Below are 19,189 nucleotides of genomic sequence, written 5' to 3'. Positions count from 1 at the left end.
AGTTTATATTCTCTCTGTTGGTATATAGTTTTTTTTTTTTTTTTTTTTTTTTAATTTAAGATGAGTTGAATTATTTTACATTGCTTGCATGCCTATATTTTCTTTTTTCTTTTTGTGTGTTGCGTTAAGAATGATTTCAATTGTTTCATATAGAGCCAAGGGGAGGAACTCAAGAGGATTTTGATTCCCTTTTGAAAGGATATTATGATACCATACGTCTTGGTGATAACTTCGTAGTCGAGAAGAAGAGGCGAGGTAAAAAGGTTAAACCCAATCACCCGTATGTGATTGGCTGTGAAAATCCCAAGGAAGGTGCAGCACTCTTTGCAGTTTTTCGAGGAAAGGTGCATTCCATTTGATTACTTAAAATTCAATTACTTTCCTTGTTTCTTTACGGCAACACCATGTTTTATTGTAACACTATGACCCAAAACAACCATGAGTGTTGATATACAGTTTCCAGTTTGAAAGATAAACACCCGTGAAATTTTTGACATGCTGTTGCCTAAACTGATATAGCCTGATGAAATTTTAACTTTGATGCTTCTTTTGCGCATGATGGTAAACTGTAATATTGTTTTTTTAGAGGCTGTAGTAAACGGTACTAGTATTAAATACCTAGAATCTCTTAATTTAATAAGGCAGCCTAAAATTTCTCCAAATGTCATATTTATACAATTTGATATGATGGTAGCATTAGAGATCCAGACTAGATTTCCGTTCCTAATATTTCTGTCACGCCCCCACATATCATCTTCTTTTCAAGTTTCACCAAGCTCTGAAGTTTGCTTTAAACCCTGCTATGTATCATGTATCTGAGCTAAGAGTTGCTGCATCATACTTTTTTATAGCAGTCCACTATTTGGTTGAATGGACATGAGCTTCAGTGATATTGATTATTAGTTGTAGCATTGTAGGCATTTATTCATTTAGGGGACTTTTCCATGTTAAGGCATCGTGGACTGCTGGCCCAAACCATTAACTTTACTCTATGATAGACTCCAAATCACAGATTTGAGGCGAGGAGAGGAAGAAACATTGATTTACATGGCATGTCCAGTTCTTGTTGAGGATGCCAAGAGGCATGAGGCAAGGCACTCTAGTTGAGGCGTATACCTTGGCGTGCCTCATGTGTTTTCTTTTCTTTTCCCTTTATTAAGAAATATGTAAGAACTTCATTCAATAATGATCCAATAGGTGGAAGTTGCTGGTTCTGGAAAGAAAACTATGACATTTAATGATCCAACAAGTTTTTATTAAAAAAGAATCCAGTAAGATGATTTTATGATGGAACTTTCCCTTGAAAGTTCTCTTTGAGAAGTTCAGTTTCTTATAAAGAAAAAGGGTTTATTTTGCGTATCCTAAATTGCCTTGTTGTGTGCAGGTTTCAGAAGGAATAGACTTTTCTGATGATAATGCTAGAGTGGTTGTATCCTTTCTTCTTTTAAACAACATCTTCTTTCCTTGTGTTTGGGAGTGCCTTATGTCCATTGTCATATTAATGAGCGAATTGGACTTATAGCTATATATCATAAAGTCGGTGTCTGTCAAGTTGAATGTTTTCTTTTTATGTATTTATTCATAGAAGGTCTTAACTAACATATTCAGATAATAGTTGGTATTCCATTTCCAAATATGTAAGAACTTCATCCTTCCTTTACTTTTGGAAAATAGTATATAATGTTATATTCTGATTATTTATTTATAATTCCTTCCAGAAATGATATTCAAGTTTCATTAAAGAAAAAGTTCAATGACACATATAAACTATCCAAAAACCTTTTAAGTGGAAATGAGTGGTATTGTCAACAGGCCTTCCGAGCTTTAAATCAAGCTGCAGGTATGCCTTGTAGCTGTTCTCATTACTTATCATTTTCATGTGCATATGTGGAGTGGCATCATGCAAATAACCTTTTTATATTTTGTAACAATTTCTTTCTGTAGGACGCTGTATTCGACACAAGTTTGACTATGGTGCCATTGTCCTATTAGGTAATTGCTTTAATTTCACTTGTCCATTGCCTCTAAATAATATGAGATTCTCTGGTCACTAATTTTGTATGTATGCATATATGGTTGTTTGTGCGGGGTAGAGGAAGAAATCCACATATTTAACTAGAGCAGAAGTCCTTCAAAACTTGCATGGAAGCTGCCATTCCTTGGCTGTAACATTTTAGCTAGTTTTATGGTTTCGATATTGTTTTTGCTATATACTCATATTTATAAATCTAAAGTTTTCTTGTCATTCTTAAAGTAATTCTTTTGCAGACACATAAGCTTATTTAATACTCAAATCTCCCATAGCTTTTCACATTTTCCTTTTTTGGTCAAACAGATGAGCGTTTTCAGGAAGAGAGGAACAGGGCATACATTTCAAAGTGGCTAAGAAAATCCATTAAACAATTTGATAACTTCGAACAGTCTATGGAGGGCCTAAAATCCTTTTTCGGCGACATTAAGGTCTGGAACATATTTCCCATGCTTCTTCTGTGCTATTTTCTTCCTTTTCATACTTTGGTCAGCTGATGAACCATAGTACATTATTGTTGTCTTCACTTTAGGAGCGCATTAGCAAGAATACAGAAAGTGACTTGCAGAAATTTGAGAATGAGGAGCACATTACTCTTACAGACCCTGGTAGTTTTAGAAGAAAGAAGATAGAGAAATTTGACAAAACCTATTGTGGGCAGAAAGTTAGTACTACAATAATGACGTATGATACCTGTTTTTTTTTTTATAATTGAAATCTCAATGTGATTTTGACGCTCAAGCTTCTCTCAGGTTCATGAGGATCCTAAAAACTGTATAATTGATCTGGAGTGCAGTGTTGAAACAGATACGAGGTAAATATGGATCCCCTTGCTTATATTTTTTATGGCATGACCTACGAAGAAATGAGAATTTATTAGCTTTTCCATGTTGGTATATAATTTGTATAACTAAGAACATTTGTACAGGAACTGTAATCAGGCAGATGATCAGTTAATACCTCTATAAATTTGATGTTCTTATTATCTCCCTACACAGCAATCAATATGTATTTTTCATTTGCAATGGTCTTGAACCACTGGTTTTTGCAGGAACCATGAGTTTCTATCTATGGCAACCGACCTTCAAGTTCCAGATTCACCAATTGTGCAGGAGACTCCTTGTGTTGATGTTGGAGGCATCCCTAGTCCAGGAGACTCCAAAGATGAGCGATCGACTTCAACCATAATTGAGGCCTACTCTGAGTTTCCCGATCAATTCTCTAACCATTCTTTATGTTTTACGAAATCAACAAGAACTCCTCTTACATCCGAAACTTCAATGCTACATACTCCTGAAAGAAATGTTGCTGCAAATGCCTACAGCTTTGCACGAGAAACAGAGTCTTTGGATATGAGTGTAAATTCTCATACCCAAAAAAGGAGGAAGTCTATGGGTTTAACTATTACCAAACTTGCTCAAGAAGAGTTTGTTGATGATCCCAAAACCAAAAACCCCAAATGCAACAGCTTGGACAAAAGCTCAATAATTAGCGGCAGTTTAAATAGCCCAAAAGATTCTAGTTATGAGATTGTTCTCACAGAAGGGAAGTCTAAGAGTTCAAATGTTCCCCAAGTGCTCAATCTAAATGACACCCTTCCTGTTTGTCTGTCTGCCGGCCTTCCAATGGACAAAAAGTTGCATCTATCTTGTGCACTTTGTAGAAACCCACTGGGTCGTCCGGAGAACCATTTATATCTATCGTGCTCATTTACAGTATCATCAAAAACACACTTAATATCGACATATAAGGAAAGCTTAAAACCTCAAAATGCCAATTTGCCAACAAATATACCGGTTGTTATGACAGACATCTTATTTGTTAACCAGAGGCTCCTAGTTAGGTCTTCAAAAGGTTCAGGACGTGGTATCTGGAGTGAGGAGGATGGTTGTGTATTCAATTCTGTCTTTTGCCCCTTCTGTTGCACTGACAACTGTATTGGTGTACAGATCATGGCAACTGATGCATCAAATATTCAGTTACTTGATAAGGTACGTGTAATTCAATTTTTCTAAAATTTCATGAGATGCATATGGATTTTTTGTAGTTCAACATCTCGAACTTTATTGTGATAATTTTGTCCACATTTTTCTTTTCTTTTTTAAATTTCATTTCTCTTTGCCCATCATTTTGCAGGTGATGTTTTACCTGGAGCGTTTGGAGATCCAAGACCTAAAAGCAAATACAGAGAAGGCTTCAGTAAACAAGGTAGATTGTAATATAATTTATCATATGAAGGTGATTCGTATACGAATAGGGAAAAGTAAACTTGGTAGAGGAGAATTTGATGAGAAATGAAACTCAATTAACCAGTTACTGTAGCATGAATTGAAATCAGTATGATGGCTCGTTCCTTCTATTGCAGGAAATATTACCTGTTAGTAGCTCAGCCAAGAATAAGTCGGCCGTCATGGAACCCATTGAAAATTTTTCGTACTCCCCTGGGCCGCTAACCTCAGGAGGATGGAGGTCTACAAAATTGAAAGTCAGACGGAAGGAAACTTCATAGAAATATTCACGAAGATTAGTTGTTCTGCTTGGCCTAATTTAACCAGTGTTGCAGTCGAAACCAATAAAATTGTCTGCTTGTGTACCTAGGGTTACAATGGGAGATCTGGGCCATTTTGATTGGTCAAATTCACCATTCAAGGAATGCAGCTAACGTGGAAGTGTCAGTGTGTCTGGAGAAAGAACCTCTTAATCTATGTTCATCTACACTACAATTGTAAAGTTTACTGCATATCTATCTCGATCATTTATTTCCGGGTTGTAAAGTCCTCTGTATAGTTTCTGCATGATGGTTTTGTCACACTGTCATGCTGTTTTAGAGATAGGATAGCATTGTAGATCCCCAACTATCTATAGTGTTAGAAAACTTCCGTGGCCTGTTGATGGTATGGTTGCACTCAAATTGGAAATTTAGTGAACTTAGTGTTACGGGTATAACTTCAGGATCTCGTGTATGATCATTTTAGTTCAAGGGGATATAAAAAACTTTTTCCGTGAATATTGATCAGGATTTTGGATGAAGTTGCATCATGAACTATTTTCTAGCCATTTGGCTAGTTAATTCATCAGCAGAACTTTAGATCTATTTGAGTTTTACAGCATCATTTGCATTTCTTGGAGTCTTCTCAGGGAGATGACTAAAATACAAGTGGGTCGATTTCCATCATTAGTTTAATGGTTATGATTTTACCATTTTGTCTATAATGACCTGCAGGAACTAGATGAGTCGACAGTCCGTTACGAATCAGGTACAAAATTAATCATCATTCGTGCTCAATCAAGCAAATAACTAAAATTGCAGGAATACACAATTTATACCAAGTAACGTATGTAATCAAATCCTTCAAAAATTGGTTTCGTTCAGTACTGTAAGCTATATCATTCATATCCACGTATATAAATTGCCTCACAGGCATCTTCAAAATTTGATTTCCTTTTACATGCAGTGTAATATTTACTATGTCAGTTGTGGTTCGCACATTCCTCTAGGATGAGCTTCGGTGCAAGCAGTCTAGCAGATCTGCGGAATGTCGGAGGCATCACTCAACCAAGTGATATCCTTCACAAGGAGAGTAAGGAGAGTAGTCCGGTACGTTCATTTTTTCATTTGACATATTATTTCCTGCACATTGACAAATTGAATTAGAAAGTAGCAAGTTATTCAGAGATGAGGGGGCACTCAAATATGCATATCTTCATGTTTGATTCGGCATGCTCAAATATTTATTGCTGCATTACGAAATGCTTGGATGAAGAAAATTTGAGAAATGCTCAAATGTAGAACATTAGGAAAGACAGAGTGACATACTATGATTCTGTGTTGGGGTCATCTGACTGATATGACCAGATCCAAAAGATTGAAACATGGGCTCCCCTTTATTCGTTTGTGTGTCAAAGGAAAGGATTTCAGCACCTAATTCAGATCTCTGAGGATACACGTTGCTCAACTTCGGAACAAAATGTTCATAATCTTGTAAGGTTTCTGGTTTTGTCTTTTTCTCCTTTGGAGAATCGACTTCGGTCTCTGGTTCTGAGTCTGCATTATTTGGTACTGAATTTGCTTGCTTTCTTTTTGAACGAGCCCTCCTGTTTTGAAACCAATTATAAACGTTTGCTTCTGAAATTTGACCATATTGTATCAGCTGTAGAGTTATATCCTTGATCTTCTGCTTGCTTGGGGTCCCATTGCCCTCATCAAAAATCCGCTCAAGAATTTGAAGCTGCACAGGTGTGGGCGTCCACCGCTGCCTAGCAGTTATCTTGTGACCAGCAGCACAAGCCATTATTGGATCACAGTAAAGATTCCCAAGCCTCATTCCTGAAAACCAGAAAACATTGAAGTTGTCAAGGAGCAAAGTTATTTTCCTAAAGAGTCTATTTCTCCAGTCATGTTGGAGCATCAAAGGGATCAAAAACAGGAAACACAAGCAGATGGTTCTGATGATGAAACGAACAGCAAGGCCACGGTTAATCTTACAGTTCTCGTTTGCAGCATCTTAACAGAACAGGTAATATTAAAGTTTAATCAACCAACAGAACAGAACAGAGGAGGATAGTTTCTCAAACCCAGACTTATTCTTACTCTACAACTACAACAAGTGGATCTAACAGAGAACTGTTTTTGTAGGTCCAAACGAATGAAGAAACAGAGAATGAATAAGAAGAGTAATGCAGGAAGATAGGAAAAGAGAGAGAAAAAGAGAGAGACCGGCAAGGTCCTGCTGGGCGGTGATTGCCTTATGCATCTCGACAAGTTGGTCACAGATGGAAGCATAGACAGAGATCTGCTGCCTTAGGAGCTCCATTTGCTCATCGGTCATCACCTTGACGTAGAGGCCACCAACTCCATCGGCGGCGTTGCTCAATTGCTCCACCTGCATTTGCATTTGCAATTGCTCAGTTTGGTTCTGTTGCTGCTGCTGGTTCTGCCACTCCATCATTCTCTTCTTCTGCAACTTCTGGGTGCGTTGTTCTACGTCTCATTTGGCCATTTCCATTTCCATTTCTCCTCTTAACTTAAAGCAAAGCAAAAAGGGGGGAAAGCACTCAATTGGAAGCAGCACAGAAGAACTGGATAGGACCTTACAAAACGGAAAAAAAAAATGCCACGTCGGACGCGCACTCTATCACTAATTCCGCGGGTCGCGGCGGGTCTTCCGAAGGAAATCTCGGTTTGTTCTTCATCTTTTCTTTGCTTTGCCACGACGGCAATGTCTCTTTAATATTAACCGCCCTCTACTCGCAGGTGAAGCGCGTGGAATCCACGAACCAATGGCTTCGGTTGTCGTGGTTGAATATTCCAATTCCATGCAACGTTGGTATTTTTAGAGTTTAAACAAAGAAAAATGTTTGGTCATTTTTTTCTGCGGAAACTGCCGACTGAAAATTTAACCTTTTCTGGAAACGTAATCAAAGGGATTTTCTTCCTCTTATTATATTTTTTGATAAATTAATTAAATAATGCCATATTTAAAGGGTGGGGATGTGAGTGGTGACCAAATTAATTTGTTAAATGACCATTAGGCCCTCTCCTTCTCTCTTCAGTTGATGGTAGGCCTGCCCCACGGACTTTTATCTGATGTTCCAGTGGATTTGTATTTCAAAATTGGTTTTAAAATGTTAAGAGGAAAGTGGAACAAGGACAATATTGTAATTTTGATTTTGACATAAAAGTGCAAACTTTGAATATCTTTATAATTGGTTTTCTTTTTTTCTTTTCTTCTTACTTCTTTCTTGCGGTTCATATATATATAAATAAATAAATCATCAGTCGTGGAACTAATCTTCTAATTCTCAATTTATTAAAGAAGTTTTTTGGTGTACGCTATTCATTCAAAAAGTTGGGAATCTTCCTGGCTTCTAGTCAATATGGCTAATGGAGTGTTGGTGGCATCTATTAGTTTGGGCCACGTTCCTAAAATAACTTATCTCCATTCCTACAAATAAACAACACTCATTAGTTACCCACGTTGGAGGCCACATGATACCAATATGACTTCTTTACAAACTAATTCGTTCCCGGCAACCCCCGAACTCCGATCCGACGGCGGCAGCCAAGTTCAGCAGCCACCGACCCTTCTGTCTCCCTACGACATGGGACGCTTCTCTCTTTCCCATGCTGTTCTAAAACATCATGAATGTTCTTGGCCTTGAATTTAGACTTCTCATTTTGCTCTTTCAGGATTGTGTTGGCCCCACTCTACAATTTCACGGCTCAACCGCACGCCGCTCTGTACTATTCTCAGAGGGCGACCATGGGCGGTTTCTTGATCGGAGAAGCCTCTGGAATCTCTGAAACTGCTCAAGGGTACATAATTTAACTTCTTCTTCCTTGGGGGGCTTTTCTTTACTCTGCCAATTGAATTGAATGTATATGTTTGAAGGTACCCAAACACTCCTGGAATTTGGAGAACAGAGCATGTGGAAGCTTGGAAGCCAATAGTGAAGGCTGTTCATGACAAAGGTGGCATCTTCTTCTGTCAGCTGTGGCATGCTGGAAGAGTTTCCTATCGTTGTAAGCTTCGGATTCTTGACTCTAAATTTCGGTACAAACTCTGGTTCAAGTAAAAAGGTTATCATCGAAAGGACCCTTATTTAACTCTCTCTCGGTTGTGTCATAGCTTTTCAGCCAAATGGTGATCCTCCAATATCGTGTACGGACAAGCCACCAGCGACTGAGAAAGATATATGCGGAAGCACAGTACCGGAATATCCCCCTCCTCAGCCACTAACGGCGGAGGGGATTACTCAAGTGGTCAACGATTACAGGGTTGCAGCCAGAAATGCCATGGAAGCTGGTAAGAAGAAAATTTGATCTATACTACCTTATTATTAATGATTATAAGAAAAAGGAAACGACCCAATTGAAATTATCCAAATCCCACATGGAAACTCTGATCATTAATCAAAACGAACCAGGTTTCGACGGAGTTGAGATTCACGGCGGCAATGGGTACTTAATCGATCAGTTTCTCAAAGACCAAGTGAACGACAGAAGGGATGATAAATATGGAGGAAGTTTAGAAAACCGCTGCAGATTTGCTCTGGAAGTAGTGAATGCTGTGAGTGAAGAGATCGGCGGGCACCGAGTCGGAATTCGGCTGTCGCCGTTCGCCAATTACAATGACTGCGGCCACTCTGATCCCGAAGCTCTAGGCGAGTTCATGTGCAAATCCTTGAACAGATATGGGATATTGTATTGCCACATGATCGAGCCGAGGATGGTAACTCAGTTTGAGAAAAGGGAAGGTGAAGGAAGAAGTTTGTTGGCGATGAGAAAGGCGTTTAAAGGAACGTTCATTGTGGCTGGCGGATACGAGGAGGAGGAGGGAGAGAAAGTGATTAGAAATGGCGGTGCTGATCTTGTTGCTTTTGGGAGGTTGTTTTTGGCGAACCCAGATTTGCCTATAAGATTTGAACTTGGTGCTGCCCTTAACGAGTACGATCGTAGTACTTTCTACACTCATGACCCTGTAATTGGCTACACTGACTATCCTTTTCTTGAAATGCATTGAGAGCCATTTGGTCATGAAACAAGATGATGGTTTGATGATGACTTGTAAGTTTTCAGAGGGACTTCATCTCTTAAATGAAAATAATATCATATAAAAGTTAGCGAGGGAAATAATGTATGTGTCACGGTCATTTTTGTCCACGGAGTGTTGCATGTGATTACATGTCATGTCAAACCCTCGTATATATATGTTGTATTTTTTTATTACTTTTTTGTTGTATTAGCTTGTAATTTTTAGAATAGGACAGTTTTGGCACTGATCATAATTACACGAATAGACTTGAATTGTCTCAAAATGTGCTATTAGAAGATATGACTAGTCGCCATATTATCTAGATCGTTGTATTGCCTTTTCTTGCTTGCTAGCTTATAACATTGCTTTAAAAAAAATTTTACTCCCATTTTCTAAAACCTTCTTATCAAAACGAGGTCAATGACTTAGGTAAACATCATCTAGCCAACAAAAACATGAATTTGAATTGGCTTGACTCACTCAATGATGAGAACGAGTGACGCACTATCGCTTGCAAATATTTCAAGAAAGTGTAATTGTGACCATTGGTATCATAGCCAAGTTGGCTCCCGAAAAAAATTCAATAAACAAGTCCACAATAAAACAATTAAGTCAGTCCCACGTCAAGTGACTAGTTGACATCAAAGATCAAATGCAATATCTTCAGGAGGTTCTATCAATATTTGGTTCTTTGATGACCACATGAAAAAGCTATGTGCCAAGATCAACATGAGTGATGTGATGGCGAGCCACTTAAATGAGATCCCCATCTAAGAATTGATGTATACGGTGTAAAATGAAAAAGAGAGAACCACCAAAGCTAGAGAGCTAATGGCTTTTAAGTGTGGAAATAGCTTGCTTAAATAGAGACTCCCAAAAAGCCATCGGTCGGTCAGATGAGCACTATAGTTTTAGAAGCCGTGAAGACAGCACCAAACTTTCAAAATGGATGATTTTCACATGGTAACTTCGGATGGAGTTCTTACTTGGGCACAAGGTCAACCCTATGCCCATTGTTGTCCAAACAAGCATTAAACACCCCTAATCAAACATTAAACAACCTGAAGGGGTAAAAATGATATCGACACTCCAAGTTCAACAGGGTCTAACCCACCCACCTTCATGGCCATCCAGAGTTCACTTGAAAAGCTTTTGGCCTACAAATAACCATGACCGGCACACGACTAAATGGATATGAAAATACAAGCACTGGGTTTATTAAAAGAGAGATCTCTGTTTAAGGGTGGCCAACTGGAATTCAGAGATTGTCTGTTAACTGTAATACAGATTTAGTGGGTGGATTTGATTGAATCTTCATCTTATCACATGGTGTGAAGAGGAGTGTTCTTGCTATCTCAGTGAAACATAAGGGAAAAAAAAGATAGTTGGATTGGATAACTAACATTGTAAGGTACAAGACAGATGATCTCCCAATACAACCTTCCGTTAACTGAATGCACAAACAAAATAACAGGGAGATACTAAAATATTTTCATGATATAACAAAACCAATTAACAGGAAATGATCAGACCATTATTATGGAAAGATCAAGTACACTGAGAGCCTAAATGACGTTGCTATCATCTACATCTTCATCACTCGTCATCGTCCTCCTGTAAAAATAAAGAAAAATATAATATAATTAATTTAGGGCTCAAACATTACCACTATAATGTCTAATTTAAATAAACTCCATAAAAAAGATTACCTCTTCGCTGCCCTCATCTCCTTCCTCATCATCATTCACCTCAGACACTGATTTCTCAGATTCATCTTCTTCTGCAGCATTGGCTCCACTGGCCTGAAACTCACAAGGGGAGTGAATTCAATTCAAATAAGAAAAACAGTGCGGAAATATAAATGCTTCATAAGCTTTAACAGAGGATATACCTGTTTCTTGTTATAGGCCTTCATAACTTTTTCATATTCAACCTTCCTCTTGTCAGCCTTGGCAACGTAAGGTGCTTTATCCTGATATTATAAACAGTAATTCAGACAGAGTTTATAATACCAGGTTTAGTATAAGAAATACTACGATAGCTATCACGTACAGCTTCTGACATCGATTTCCATTTCTGTCCAGCAGCTTTACCAACCTGATTGCATCATTTGTCGGTATCATCGATCATTTCAACAAAGAGCCATAAAAGTTGGAATGGAGTCAAAAACTAAAAGAGCGACTATTAGAAAGCTAAATAGCTTACAGCAGACACTGCTTTGTTATTCGGATTCTCCTCATTGAACTTCTTCCTGAACTCTTCCCTTTAATTATCAAAAAATGCAACAACATGACAACACAATAATTATACGTACTCAACGATTTACAGGAAGAAAACTGCAAAAAAAAAAAAAAGGTTGTAAAGCAAATAGACACAACAAATCAAAGGAATCTCTTTTGTAGAGAGCCAAGCTGTGTTAACATTCGCTTGTGTTTCCGTAAGGTATTTGAGACGAACTTGAATATCGTTAGCTACAAATGTTGGATGCCCCAATAAAAAATCGTGGAAATCAAGTTCATCGTTAATCTGTCCTTGTTGACATTTTTTTTTAAAAACTTCACAACCATGAAAATCAAATAAATTGAATATATGCAGAATAATTCAGAATTCGAAAAGTAAATTAAAAGATTAAAAAATTACATAAAAACGAAGAAGGCACTGGCGGGCCTCTTGGGCTTGTTAGGATCTTTCGCTGCCTTCTTACTTCCTTTTTTGCCCGCGTTGGCTGCACCTTTCTTCACTGCAAGCCTACAATATTTTGAGGAGGAGGGGGGAACCATAGACAACGATCAATCAGAAAGAAAGAGGTCAACGCCTAGCTTTGGGACACGTAATTCACAACAATGAGGCTTCATAGATCTAGGGCCGATCAAAACTAAAACATAAACATATACAACAGAAAAAGCACGGAGGAAGAAAAAAAAACTTACTTGGTGTCTGCTTTCTTCGACTCCGACTTCGATTTTCCGCCTTTCATTTCGAATCCTGCAGTATACGATCGGATCAGCAAAAATCTCGAGAGGAAACAAACAAAAGGCGTGAAATTACGTGAGAAATCGAAGGAGATCAATGTAACGTACCGAAGGAAGAGAGCTCCGGAGGGAGGATAGGTTAGGTTTAGGGTTTGAAGAGGGAGGAAGAAGCGGACCTGCGTTCGAGATAGAAGGAGAGAAGGGATACGAGGGTCGAGAGAGTTTTGAGAATAAAAAAGGGATAATTATGCCCCTGAGAAGGGCAAATTGGAAATTCAATTGCCCAGGAAATGAAAGCAGGGATTTAGGCGGGATTCTAAATTTATTGCCACCTCAATAATCTCCGCACTCCTATTTCATTGGTCCACGTCATTATATTATTTTTTGCCCTTCCCCATCTCTCCGCCTCTTTGTGTTTTCTTCCCTAATATTCGTTGGCGGTGCGACTCCCGCCCCGCCACGGCGAAGAGCATCTCCGAAGGCCCGTCTTATCAGATTTCGGCATTTAAAATAAAGCCCAAAGTAAAGCCCGTATTAACAAATCTCGGCCTTGAAAACAAAACCAATAAAAAAAGCCCAAAGTAAAGCCCGCGTTAACAAATCTCGGCCTTGAAAACAAAGCCCAATAAAAAAGCCCAAAGTAAAGCCCGCGTTAACAAATCTCGGCCTTGAAAACAAAGCCCAATAAAAAAGCCCGTATTAACAAATATCGGCCTTGAAAACAAAGCCCAATAAAAAAAGCCCAAAGTAAAGCCCGTATTAACAAATCTCGGGCTTGAAACCAAAGCCCAATAGAAGCCCAAAGTAAAGCCCGTATTAACAAATCTCGGCCTTAAAAATAGACAAAAATAGACAAATAAATAAATAAAAGTTTGAATATGGGCACACAAGAGATGCACGTGCACAACAAAAGTAAACAATTGTATACCGAAGGAGCAGATAACATTCACCACAGAAATGAGGTTTCTAAAGTTGAAGGCCTACATTATACCCATTTCTACAAAATAACTTTAATTCAATACATGTTGGAAGCATAAGCATAAGCATAAGCATAAGCATAAGCATAAGCATGGCATATTCATTCATTCTTCATGGTACAGATACAAACCGAGCCCAAATCTTGCACAAGCCTTGCAAAAAGCTATTTCCTCCGCCGCAGCTACAGGATCTTCATTACTGCCATTGGTGGCTGATACTGTTCCAGTCGATTCACGGTGTGCCTCTCCATCAGATCCTCTTACAGTCACACGATACACCACAGTCACGCTTCCATTGTCGGAGAATATAACGTCTCGTATCTCTCCACACCATCCAGGGGCGTAGAAACTCAGCATTCTATTGGCATGAAACCAAGGGATGAAAGTAGCGGATTCAGGAAGTTTCTGGGCGATGTTATCGGGGATTCTCTTGTTTAGATCCCGGAGGATCTCGGCAAGGGGTCGGGTGATGCAGGATGAGTTAGCTGCGGAAAATGATTTATTGAGCGGCACAACATAGTTGGAATTGGGTACTCCCTTCTTATCACTGCTGGAGCATACAACACGAAGATGGCGGTGTTTTGGGGTGGTAGAATTTAGGGGGAGGCGAACCTCACTAACAGAGTGGGAAGAGGGAAGGGGGGATGATAATGCAGGGAGGTGGGGCCCTGAGAGCTGGGATTGGGCATAGATAACCATGAAGTACAGCAGGGACAACCAACGATGACTTAAGTTGTTATTAAACTCAACTTATGTGGGCAATTTAGGGGTGAGTATAGAACAGTTGACTACAAGCACGAGAACGCCTTCAAGAACAACCCCAAGGATTTAATACACCTGAACATCAAGAACCAAGACATTTTAGACAATATCCAAATCTGAAAAATCAATCAAGATCAACCAAAACACACCATTCCAGCCCCAACAGCTGTGGGCTAATCAACGACAAAGTATGCGAACTAGGCTGAAAATTAAGGTTAAAAGACATCTGCATTGGTGATTGAGGAACTTTTTCGATGTTTCATTCCTCTTTCCGACGGACGTGGGATCTCACAATCCACCCCTTTGAAGATCCGGTGTAGGGCTCTGATATCATTTATAACAGCTCAAGTTCACCATTAGTCACTTTGGCCCATTACATATAGTTGTCGCTACTATAGAGAGGGATTAGCACTGCTCGTGACTACTAACCCATTCTCTCTAATTATTTACATGCTCCCTATTGACTACTAAGCCAGGTGGTTAATGGTGAAAACCTAGGGCAATCTAATAAGGTCCCTTAGCAGCCACCAAAAATCAAAACAGAGGAACAAGGTAGTGCCCCAAACAGAACAAGTAAATCGCGTCCATTTGAAATTGTTTATACTAAATTGCAATTACCGGAATCATTACAGATCAACCGAACCTTCAATTCATCCGATCACACCGAATATTCTGCTCCCGATTGATTAGATCCACTCAGGTTTGAAGCTTCCTTCGATAGATCTGAAATGATTTCAAGAAAAGAAAAATCCGTCAATATCTCAAATGTTGAAGTGGTCAGAAAGCTACAGATTTCCAACAAAAGTTTCACCTCTGGGCAACGGCGGGATGTTGATGTGTTCACGTCGTCGGAGTCAAATTTGATGCAGTTCTTGATCAAAATTTGTAAGGCAGCGTGGTTTTGTCTTCCTCACCTACCTCCTGGAACTAAGTTTATTTGATCAAGGGTTTTTTCGAAATGGGCTTTTATTTTAAAGTGGGCTTACAAAGTTATTGGGTTTAGTTTACAAATGGTAACAACTTGTTATGCAGCTTCGTACAAATGGAGTTTGACCAGCTTCATACCTTCTTCGACCGAACTATACGAATCTTCACCAACTTCCATTTGATTTAAGTTCAGATTTTCAAGAAAATTCAAAGAAAATCCATGTTAGGTTTGCTTTCATAAGAGAAAACATTGAAAGCACTAAGAAGAAGACAAAGCAAAGTCGAGCAAGAAGAGGACCTGCGTCCTTGCCGGAGCAGATCTTCTCATGGCCCCAGACAGCCAAACATTGAATGCTGAAGTAGAACCAAACAGGATTGTTATTTTATTTTATTTTTTTTCAATTAAACAATATCATATGCACGACGACTTTGCTTATATCCATGTCATCACTCCAGTTGGCTCATCAACAACATTCGTGTCCTTTTTTCAACTGAAACCGTCTTTTAAACGATGAATGGATCAATTATTTTATTTGACTTTCTAATCAGCTTTGCATGTGATGTGGATCAGACTTGTACAGTTCTCCGTCAGGTAAGATTTAACGACCGTCGTTAAAGTGAAGGCGTTGACCTGATCCAAAACGAAAGTCAACACGATAACCCACGATCAGAACCGGTCGGAAAGTGTCAGTTTCGTAAATAGCAGTGATGATGAAGGGCGGTGGCAGGAACTAGACGACCGGCCACCGACCGGAACGTTTATATGCGGGCGAAGGGAATGAAGAATTCAGAGGGAAGAGAGCGAGTTGTGACGATTGCCCACAACCATAAATGCAAAGAAATGAAGACCCACCATCCCCCCGGATTCAAACCCTAAAAAAAAAATGCTATCTTTAAGCCTATTTTCAACTTGAATTTTCTTTCCCTCTTACTTCGCCGGAATCTGAACTCAATCGCCGGCGATGGCCCTCGCCCTCGCCCTCCGGCCAACCCATTCTTTGTTTTTATTTGCTTTCTCATTTTTGCCCTTTAGATCTATCTCTGTTTGAAAGATCAGGATCGGCAGTGGCAATACTTCTTATCGAATTTCCCTATTTATTTGCTTTTTTTGGCTGGGTTCTGAGATTATGTAGCCTACATTCTTTATTTTATTAATTTTTTCCCTAAAATATCCTCCTCCTCCTCCTCTCTCTCTCCCTCTCTAACGATTCTTCTCGTGCCCGACCCTAGGGTTAGTCTTCGAATCTTCCTGTTTCGGAGGGGGAGGCTCATATAGGTTTGAATTGGGAATTGGGGATATCATTGGTTTGAGTTATTTTGGAGATATGAGCTGGTTTTCTTGCATTCGTCCCCGTCGTAAAGACGCCGGCAAGGTCGAAATCGACAACGGTATGGTAATTGTTCCAATTTACGCGCTCTCTCTCTCTCTTTCTTACATTATTTTGAGGTCAGATTTCAAAGAATCTTCGATGTTTTGGGATCTGTAAACTTGCAAAAATTTCGCAGGGAGTCGGAGGGGGAACTCCTATTCAAATGGTAAATCGCTACTCCTACTGCCTCATTCTTATTACTGAAGGCCTTTTGATTTTCATCTTATGCTTCTTAAATTTGTGCTCAGACATTGGAAAGGGGAAGGAATCACAATCCAGCAATGGAAACAACCGGAGATGTGGGGCTGCACGAAGCTTCCCATTTCGCGAGTTAGCCATGGCCACGAGAGGCTTCAAGGAAGTGAACTTGATTGGTGAAGGCGGTTTTGGAAGAGTTTACAAAGGACGATTAGGAACAGGCCAGGTTGTTCTTGCTGCTTCATTTTTTTATCACCTACATTCCTGAAAAACACAATGTGCTTTTACTTGAATCTGATATTTATGCAATTGTTATCTGCTTGCTCGAGCAGCTCGTTGCGATTAAACAACTCGACCGTAAAGGTCTTCAGGGATATCAGGAATTCATCGTCGAAGTTCTCATGTTAAGTTTATTAGATGATAGTAATCTTGTCACCTTGATTGGTTATTGTACTGATGGAGATCAAAGACTGTTGGTCTACGAGTATATGTCGATGGGAAGCTTGGAAAACCATCTTTTTGGTATGTCTATCAATCTCTACCCTAAAGAATAACTTAGAGATAATTTCGATGTACATCGGTTGTAATGCTGGTTCTTTTCTTCGTGGTTCTGTATTTTGTTTTCAGGCTTGTCCCCCGAACGACCGCCATTGAGTTGGAACACTCGAATCAAGATTGCTCTTGGTGCAGCCCAGGGGCTTGAGTATCTTCACTGCACAGCCAATCCACCAGTCATCTACCGTGACTTGAAATCTGCAAACATTTTACTGGATGATGACTTCAATCCAAAGCTCTCAGATTTCGGCCTCGCGAAGTTAGGACCGGTTGGTGACAACACTCATGTTTCCACCAGAGTAATGGGAACACAGGGTTATTGTGCTCCGGAGTATGCCATGAGTGGCAAACTCACCCTTAAGTCTGATATTTATTGCTTTGGTGTAGTTCTGTTGGAGATAATTACAGGTAGGAAAGCTATAGACTCCACCAAGAAACCAGGAGAGCAAAATCTGGTTGTTTGGGTAAGTTCTCATTTCCTGTGGCTGAGCTCTGCTTGTTGTTTTAGATGACATATTATACAAACTGCCCCTAACAACGACTTTTCCCCGTCCCTCGTTTCAGTCTCGCCCTTTCCTGAAAGACCGGAGGAAGTTCATTCAATTGATCGACCCGCTGCTCGAAGGTCGCTACCATCTTCGTTGTGTACATCATGCAATTGCAATTGCTGCAATGTGTCTCCAGGAGCAGCCAACGTTCCGGCCAATTGTCAGTGATATCGTTGTTGCCCTTGAGTACTTGGCTTCTCAGAGTTGCGGATCAGAACAACCGAGGGACGAGGTGCCTAGTCCCTCCAAACCATCTCCTCAAAAGGACAGGCGTTCCCCTGTTCAAGCATCGAGACGTGGAAAGAATTCAAGATTCATGTAAGGGTGGTTGCTGTACAAGTCTTCGTATGGCTGTGGAAGGTATCAAATCAATTATCTCAAATTGTTTTTCCTCGATTGAAGTATCATTCACCACACAAATAGAAATGTAACAATCCACCCTCTTTGGAGGCTAGCATCCTTGTTAACACACCACCCGGTGTTTAGCTCTGATACCATTTGTAACAACTCAAGCCCACCCCTAGCAGATATTGTCCGTTTTGGCTCATTACGTATCGTTGTTACCTCACAGTTTTAAAACTAGGCTTTTACAAATGATATCAAAGTCAAACATCGTGCGGTGTGCCAGCGAAGACGCTGGCCCCAAGGGGGTGGATTTCCTTGTGCTAGGAGAGCAAAGCTCCAACCCCCACTTATCAAACATATCAGAAAATACGCAACTTTTTTCTGCAAAACTCAGGAAGAACAGTTCTTTGTTCAGTCATAGACTTTGTATGAACACATTATTTCCTTTCACTCTCCTCATATTAGCTCTTTTGTTCATTTGGGTCTCCTTTCTTTGTTCGTTCTTCTTTTCGATTCGTGTTTTGTTTGAATCTGAATACGAATTGAGTTGTTGCCTTTCATTCATGTATTTGGTTGCAGATGCATTTGCAGTTTATGGTGTTAGCAAAACCCGGCCAACTCCAAATATGCAAGCAATCCACATGCATTTTTGAGTGCCATTATCTCCCCTTTGATGGCCGTTGCACATATTTCAGGTAATACAGATTCTTGCCTGCAATACGGACTACATCAACTAGTCTCATACATGGGATGATCCTTCGTCATCTTATCTTTTCTGATTTCCATCATTCTCAGTTCATTAAAAAATATATATATTTCTTTAATATGGGCTTATCGAGTGCAGTGAAGCCAGCCCATATGATGATGATCCACATAATTTATATATGTATATAATGTAATCAACTGATAATAAACTTGGTGAAAGCAAGTGATAGACATTTGACTAACTCAACTCTAGAGGTTTGACTTTG

The 19,189-nt window shown here is 39.5% G+C and overlaps 6 protein-coding genes and 2 long non-coding RNA genes across 11 annotated transcripts in view; 4 read left to right on the top strand and 4 right to left on the bottom strand.

The window, feature by feature from the left end:
- LOC111443359 (Fanconi anemia group J protein homolog) overlaps positions 1–5,123 on the top strand; it is an 11,169-nt gene extending 6,046 nt beyond the window's left edge. The window contains exons 18-28 of the mRNA XM_023081147.1: positions 154–344; positions 1,385–1,429; positions 1,609–1,637; positions 1,719–1,840; positions 1,945–1,992; positions 2,336–2,460; positions 2,562–2,693; positions 2,782–2,843; positions 3,081–4,020; positions 4,166–4,237; positions 4,395–5,123. Coding sequence (XP_022936915.1) covers positions 154–344; positions 1,385–1,429; positions 1,609–1,637; positions 1,719–1,840; positions 1,945–1,992; positions 2,336–2,460; positions 2,562–2,693; positions 2,782–2,843; positions 3,081–4,020; positions 4,166–4,237; positions 4,395–4,538 — 1,910 coding nt within the window. The 3' untranslated portion in view covers positions 4,539–5,123. The remainder of the gene's footprint in view (positions 1–153; positions 345–1,384; positions 1,430–1,608; positions 1,638–1,718; positions 1,841–1,944; positions 1,993–2,335; positions 2,461–2,561; positions 2,694–2,781; positions 2,844–3,080; positions 4,021–4,165; positions 4,238–4,394) is intronic.
- Positions 4,134–4,490, bottom strand: LOC111443366. The gene is made up of 2 exons (XR_002710482.1): positions 4,405–4,490; positions 4,134–4,201 (listed from the first exon to the last, which is right to left on the bottom strand). It is a non-coding gene; the product is annotated as an uncharacterized LOC111443366 (long non-coding RNA).
- Positions 5,124–5,297: 174 nt separating the features above from the next.
- On the bottom strand, positions 5,298–16,387 carry LOC111443363 (WUSCHEL-related homeobox 8-like). Of its 2 annotated transcripts, XM_023081152.1 has the most exons (4): positions 16,376–16,387; positions 6,747–6,976; positions 5,847–6,356; positions 5,298–5,660 (listed from the first exon to the last, which is right to left on the bottom strand). In XM_023081152.1, the coding sequence occupies exons 2-4, from the start codon at positions 6,973–6,975 to the stop codon at positions 5,578–5,580; spliced, it is 822 nt and encodes a 273-aa protein (XP_022936920.1). In that variant the 5' UTR covers position 6,976; positions 16,376–16,387; the 3' UTR covers positions 5,298–5,577. The 2 variants fall into 2 exon arrangements, with proteins under 2 accessions (XP_022936920.1, XP_022936919.1); XM_023081151.1 differs by lacking the exon at positions 16,376–16,387 and having other exon boundaries at positions 6,747–7,094.
- Positions 7,121–7,470, top strand: LOC111443367. The gene is made up of 2 exons (XR_002710483.1): positions 7,121–7,209; positions 7,284–7,470. It is a non-coding gene; the product is annotated as an uncharacterized LOC111443367 (long non-coding RNA).
- LOC111443362 (putative 12-oxophytodienoate reductase 11) lies at positions 8,010–9,591 on the top strand. Its single transcript, XM_023081150.1, has 5 exons — positions 8,010–8,154; positions 8,217–8,345; positions 8,422–8,552; positions 8,659–8,835; positions 8,957–9,591. Exons 1-5 carry the CDS (start codon positions 8,030–8,032, stop codon positions 9,550–9,552), a joined length of 1,158 nt encoding a protein of 385 aa, XP_022936918.1. The 5' UTR covers positions 8,010–8,029; the 3' UTR covers positions 9,553–9,591.
- On the bottom strand, positions 10,931–12,821 carry LOC111443365 (HMG1/2-like protein). The gene is made up of 8 exons (XM_023081157.1): positions 12,645–12,821; positions 12,495–12,549; positions 12,205–12,312; positions 11,770–11,827; positions 11,617–11,661; positions 11,456–11,536; positions 11,274–11,366; positions 10,931–11,178 (listed from the first exon to the last, which is right to left on the bottom strand). Exons 2-8 carry the CDS (start codon positions 12,539–12,541, stop codon positions 11,161–11,163), a joined length of 450 nt encoding a protein of 149 aa, XP_022936925.1. The 5' UTR covers positions 12,542–12,549; positions 12,645–12,821; the 3' UTR covers positions 10,931–11,160.
- On the bottom strand, positions 13,437–15,267 carry LOC111443364 (DNA repair RAD52-like protein 2, chloroplastic). 2 transcript variants are annotated; one of them, XM_023081156.1, is made up of 3 exons: positions 15,087–15,267; positions 14,919–14,998; positions 13,437–14,350 (listed from the first exon to the last, which is right to left on the bottom strand). In XM_023081156.1, the coding sequence occupies exon 3, from the start codon at positions 14,210–14,212 to the stop codon at positions 13,619–13,621; it is 594 nt and encodes a 197-aa protein (XP_022936924.1). In that variant the 5' UTR covers positions 14,213–14,350; positions 14,919–14,998; positions 15,087–15,267; the 3' UTR covers positions 13,437–13,618. The 2 variants fall into 2 exon arrangements, with proteins under 2 accessions (XP_022936924.1, XP_022936923.1); XM_023081155.1 differs by having other exon boundaries at positions 13,460–14,350; positions 14,894–14,998; positions 15,087–15,244.
- Positions 15,407–19,170, top strand: LOC111443360 (probable serine/threonine-protein kinase PBL21). 2 transcript variants are annotated; one of them, XM_023081148.1, is made up of 7 exons: positions 15,407–16,591; positions 16,709–16,738; positions 16,821–16,996; positions 17,103–17,292; positions 17,398–17,789; positions 17,890–18,233; positions 18,798–19,170. In XM_023081148.1, the coding sequence occupies exons 1-6, from the start codon at positions 16,528–16,530 to the stop codon at positions 18,193–18,195; spliced, it is 1,158 nt and encodes a 385-aa protein (XP_022936916.1). In that variant the 5' UTR covers positions 15,407–16,527; the 3' UTR covers positions 18,196–18,233; positions 18,798–19,170. The 2 variants fall into 2 exon arrangements, with proteins under 2 accessions (XP_022936916.1, XP_022936917.1); XM_023081149.1 differs by having other exon boundaries at positions 15,408–16,591; positions 16,655–16,738.
- The last annotated feature ends 19 nt before the right edge of the window (positions 19,171–19,189 follow it).

This window comes from Cucurbita moschata, unplaced genomic scaffold (genome assembly GCF_002738365.1).
Source record: "Cucurbita moschata cultivar Rifu unplaced genomic scaffold, Cmos_1.0 Cmo_Scf00005, whole genome shotgun sequence".
Classification (NCBI taxonomy): domain Eukaryota; kingdom Viridiplantae; phylum Streptophyta; class Magnoliopsida; order Cucurbitales; family Cucurbitaceae; genus Cucurbita; species Cucurbita moschata.
This window is presented reverse-complemented; position numbering and strand designations above follow the sequence as displayed.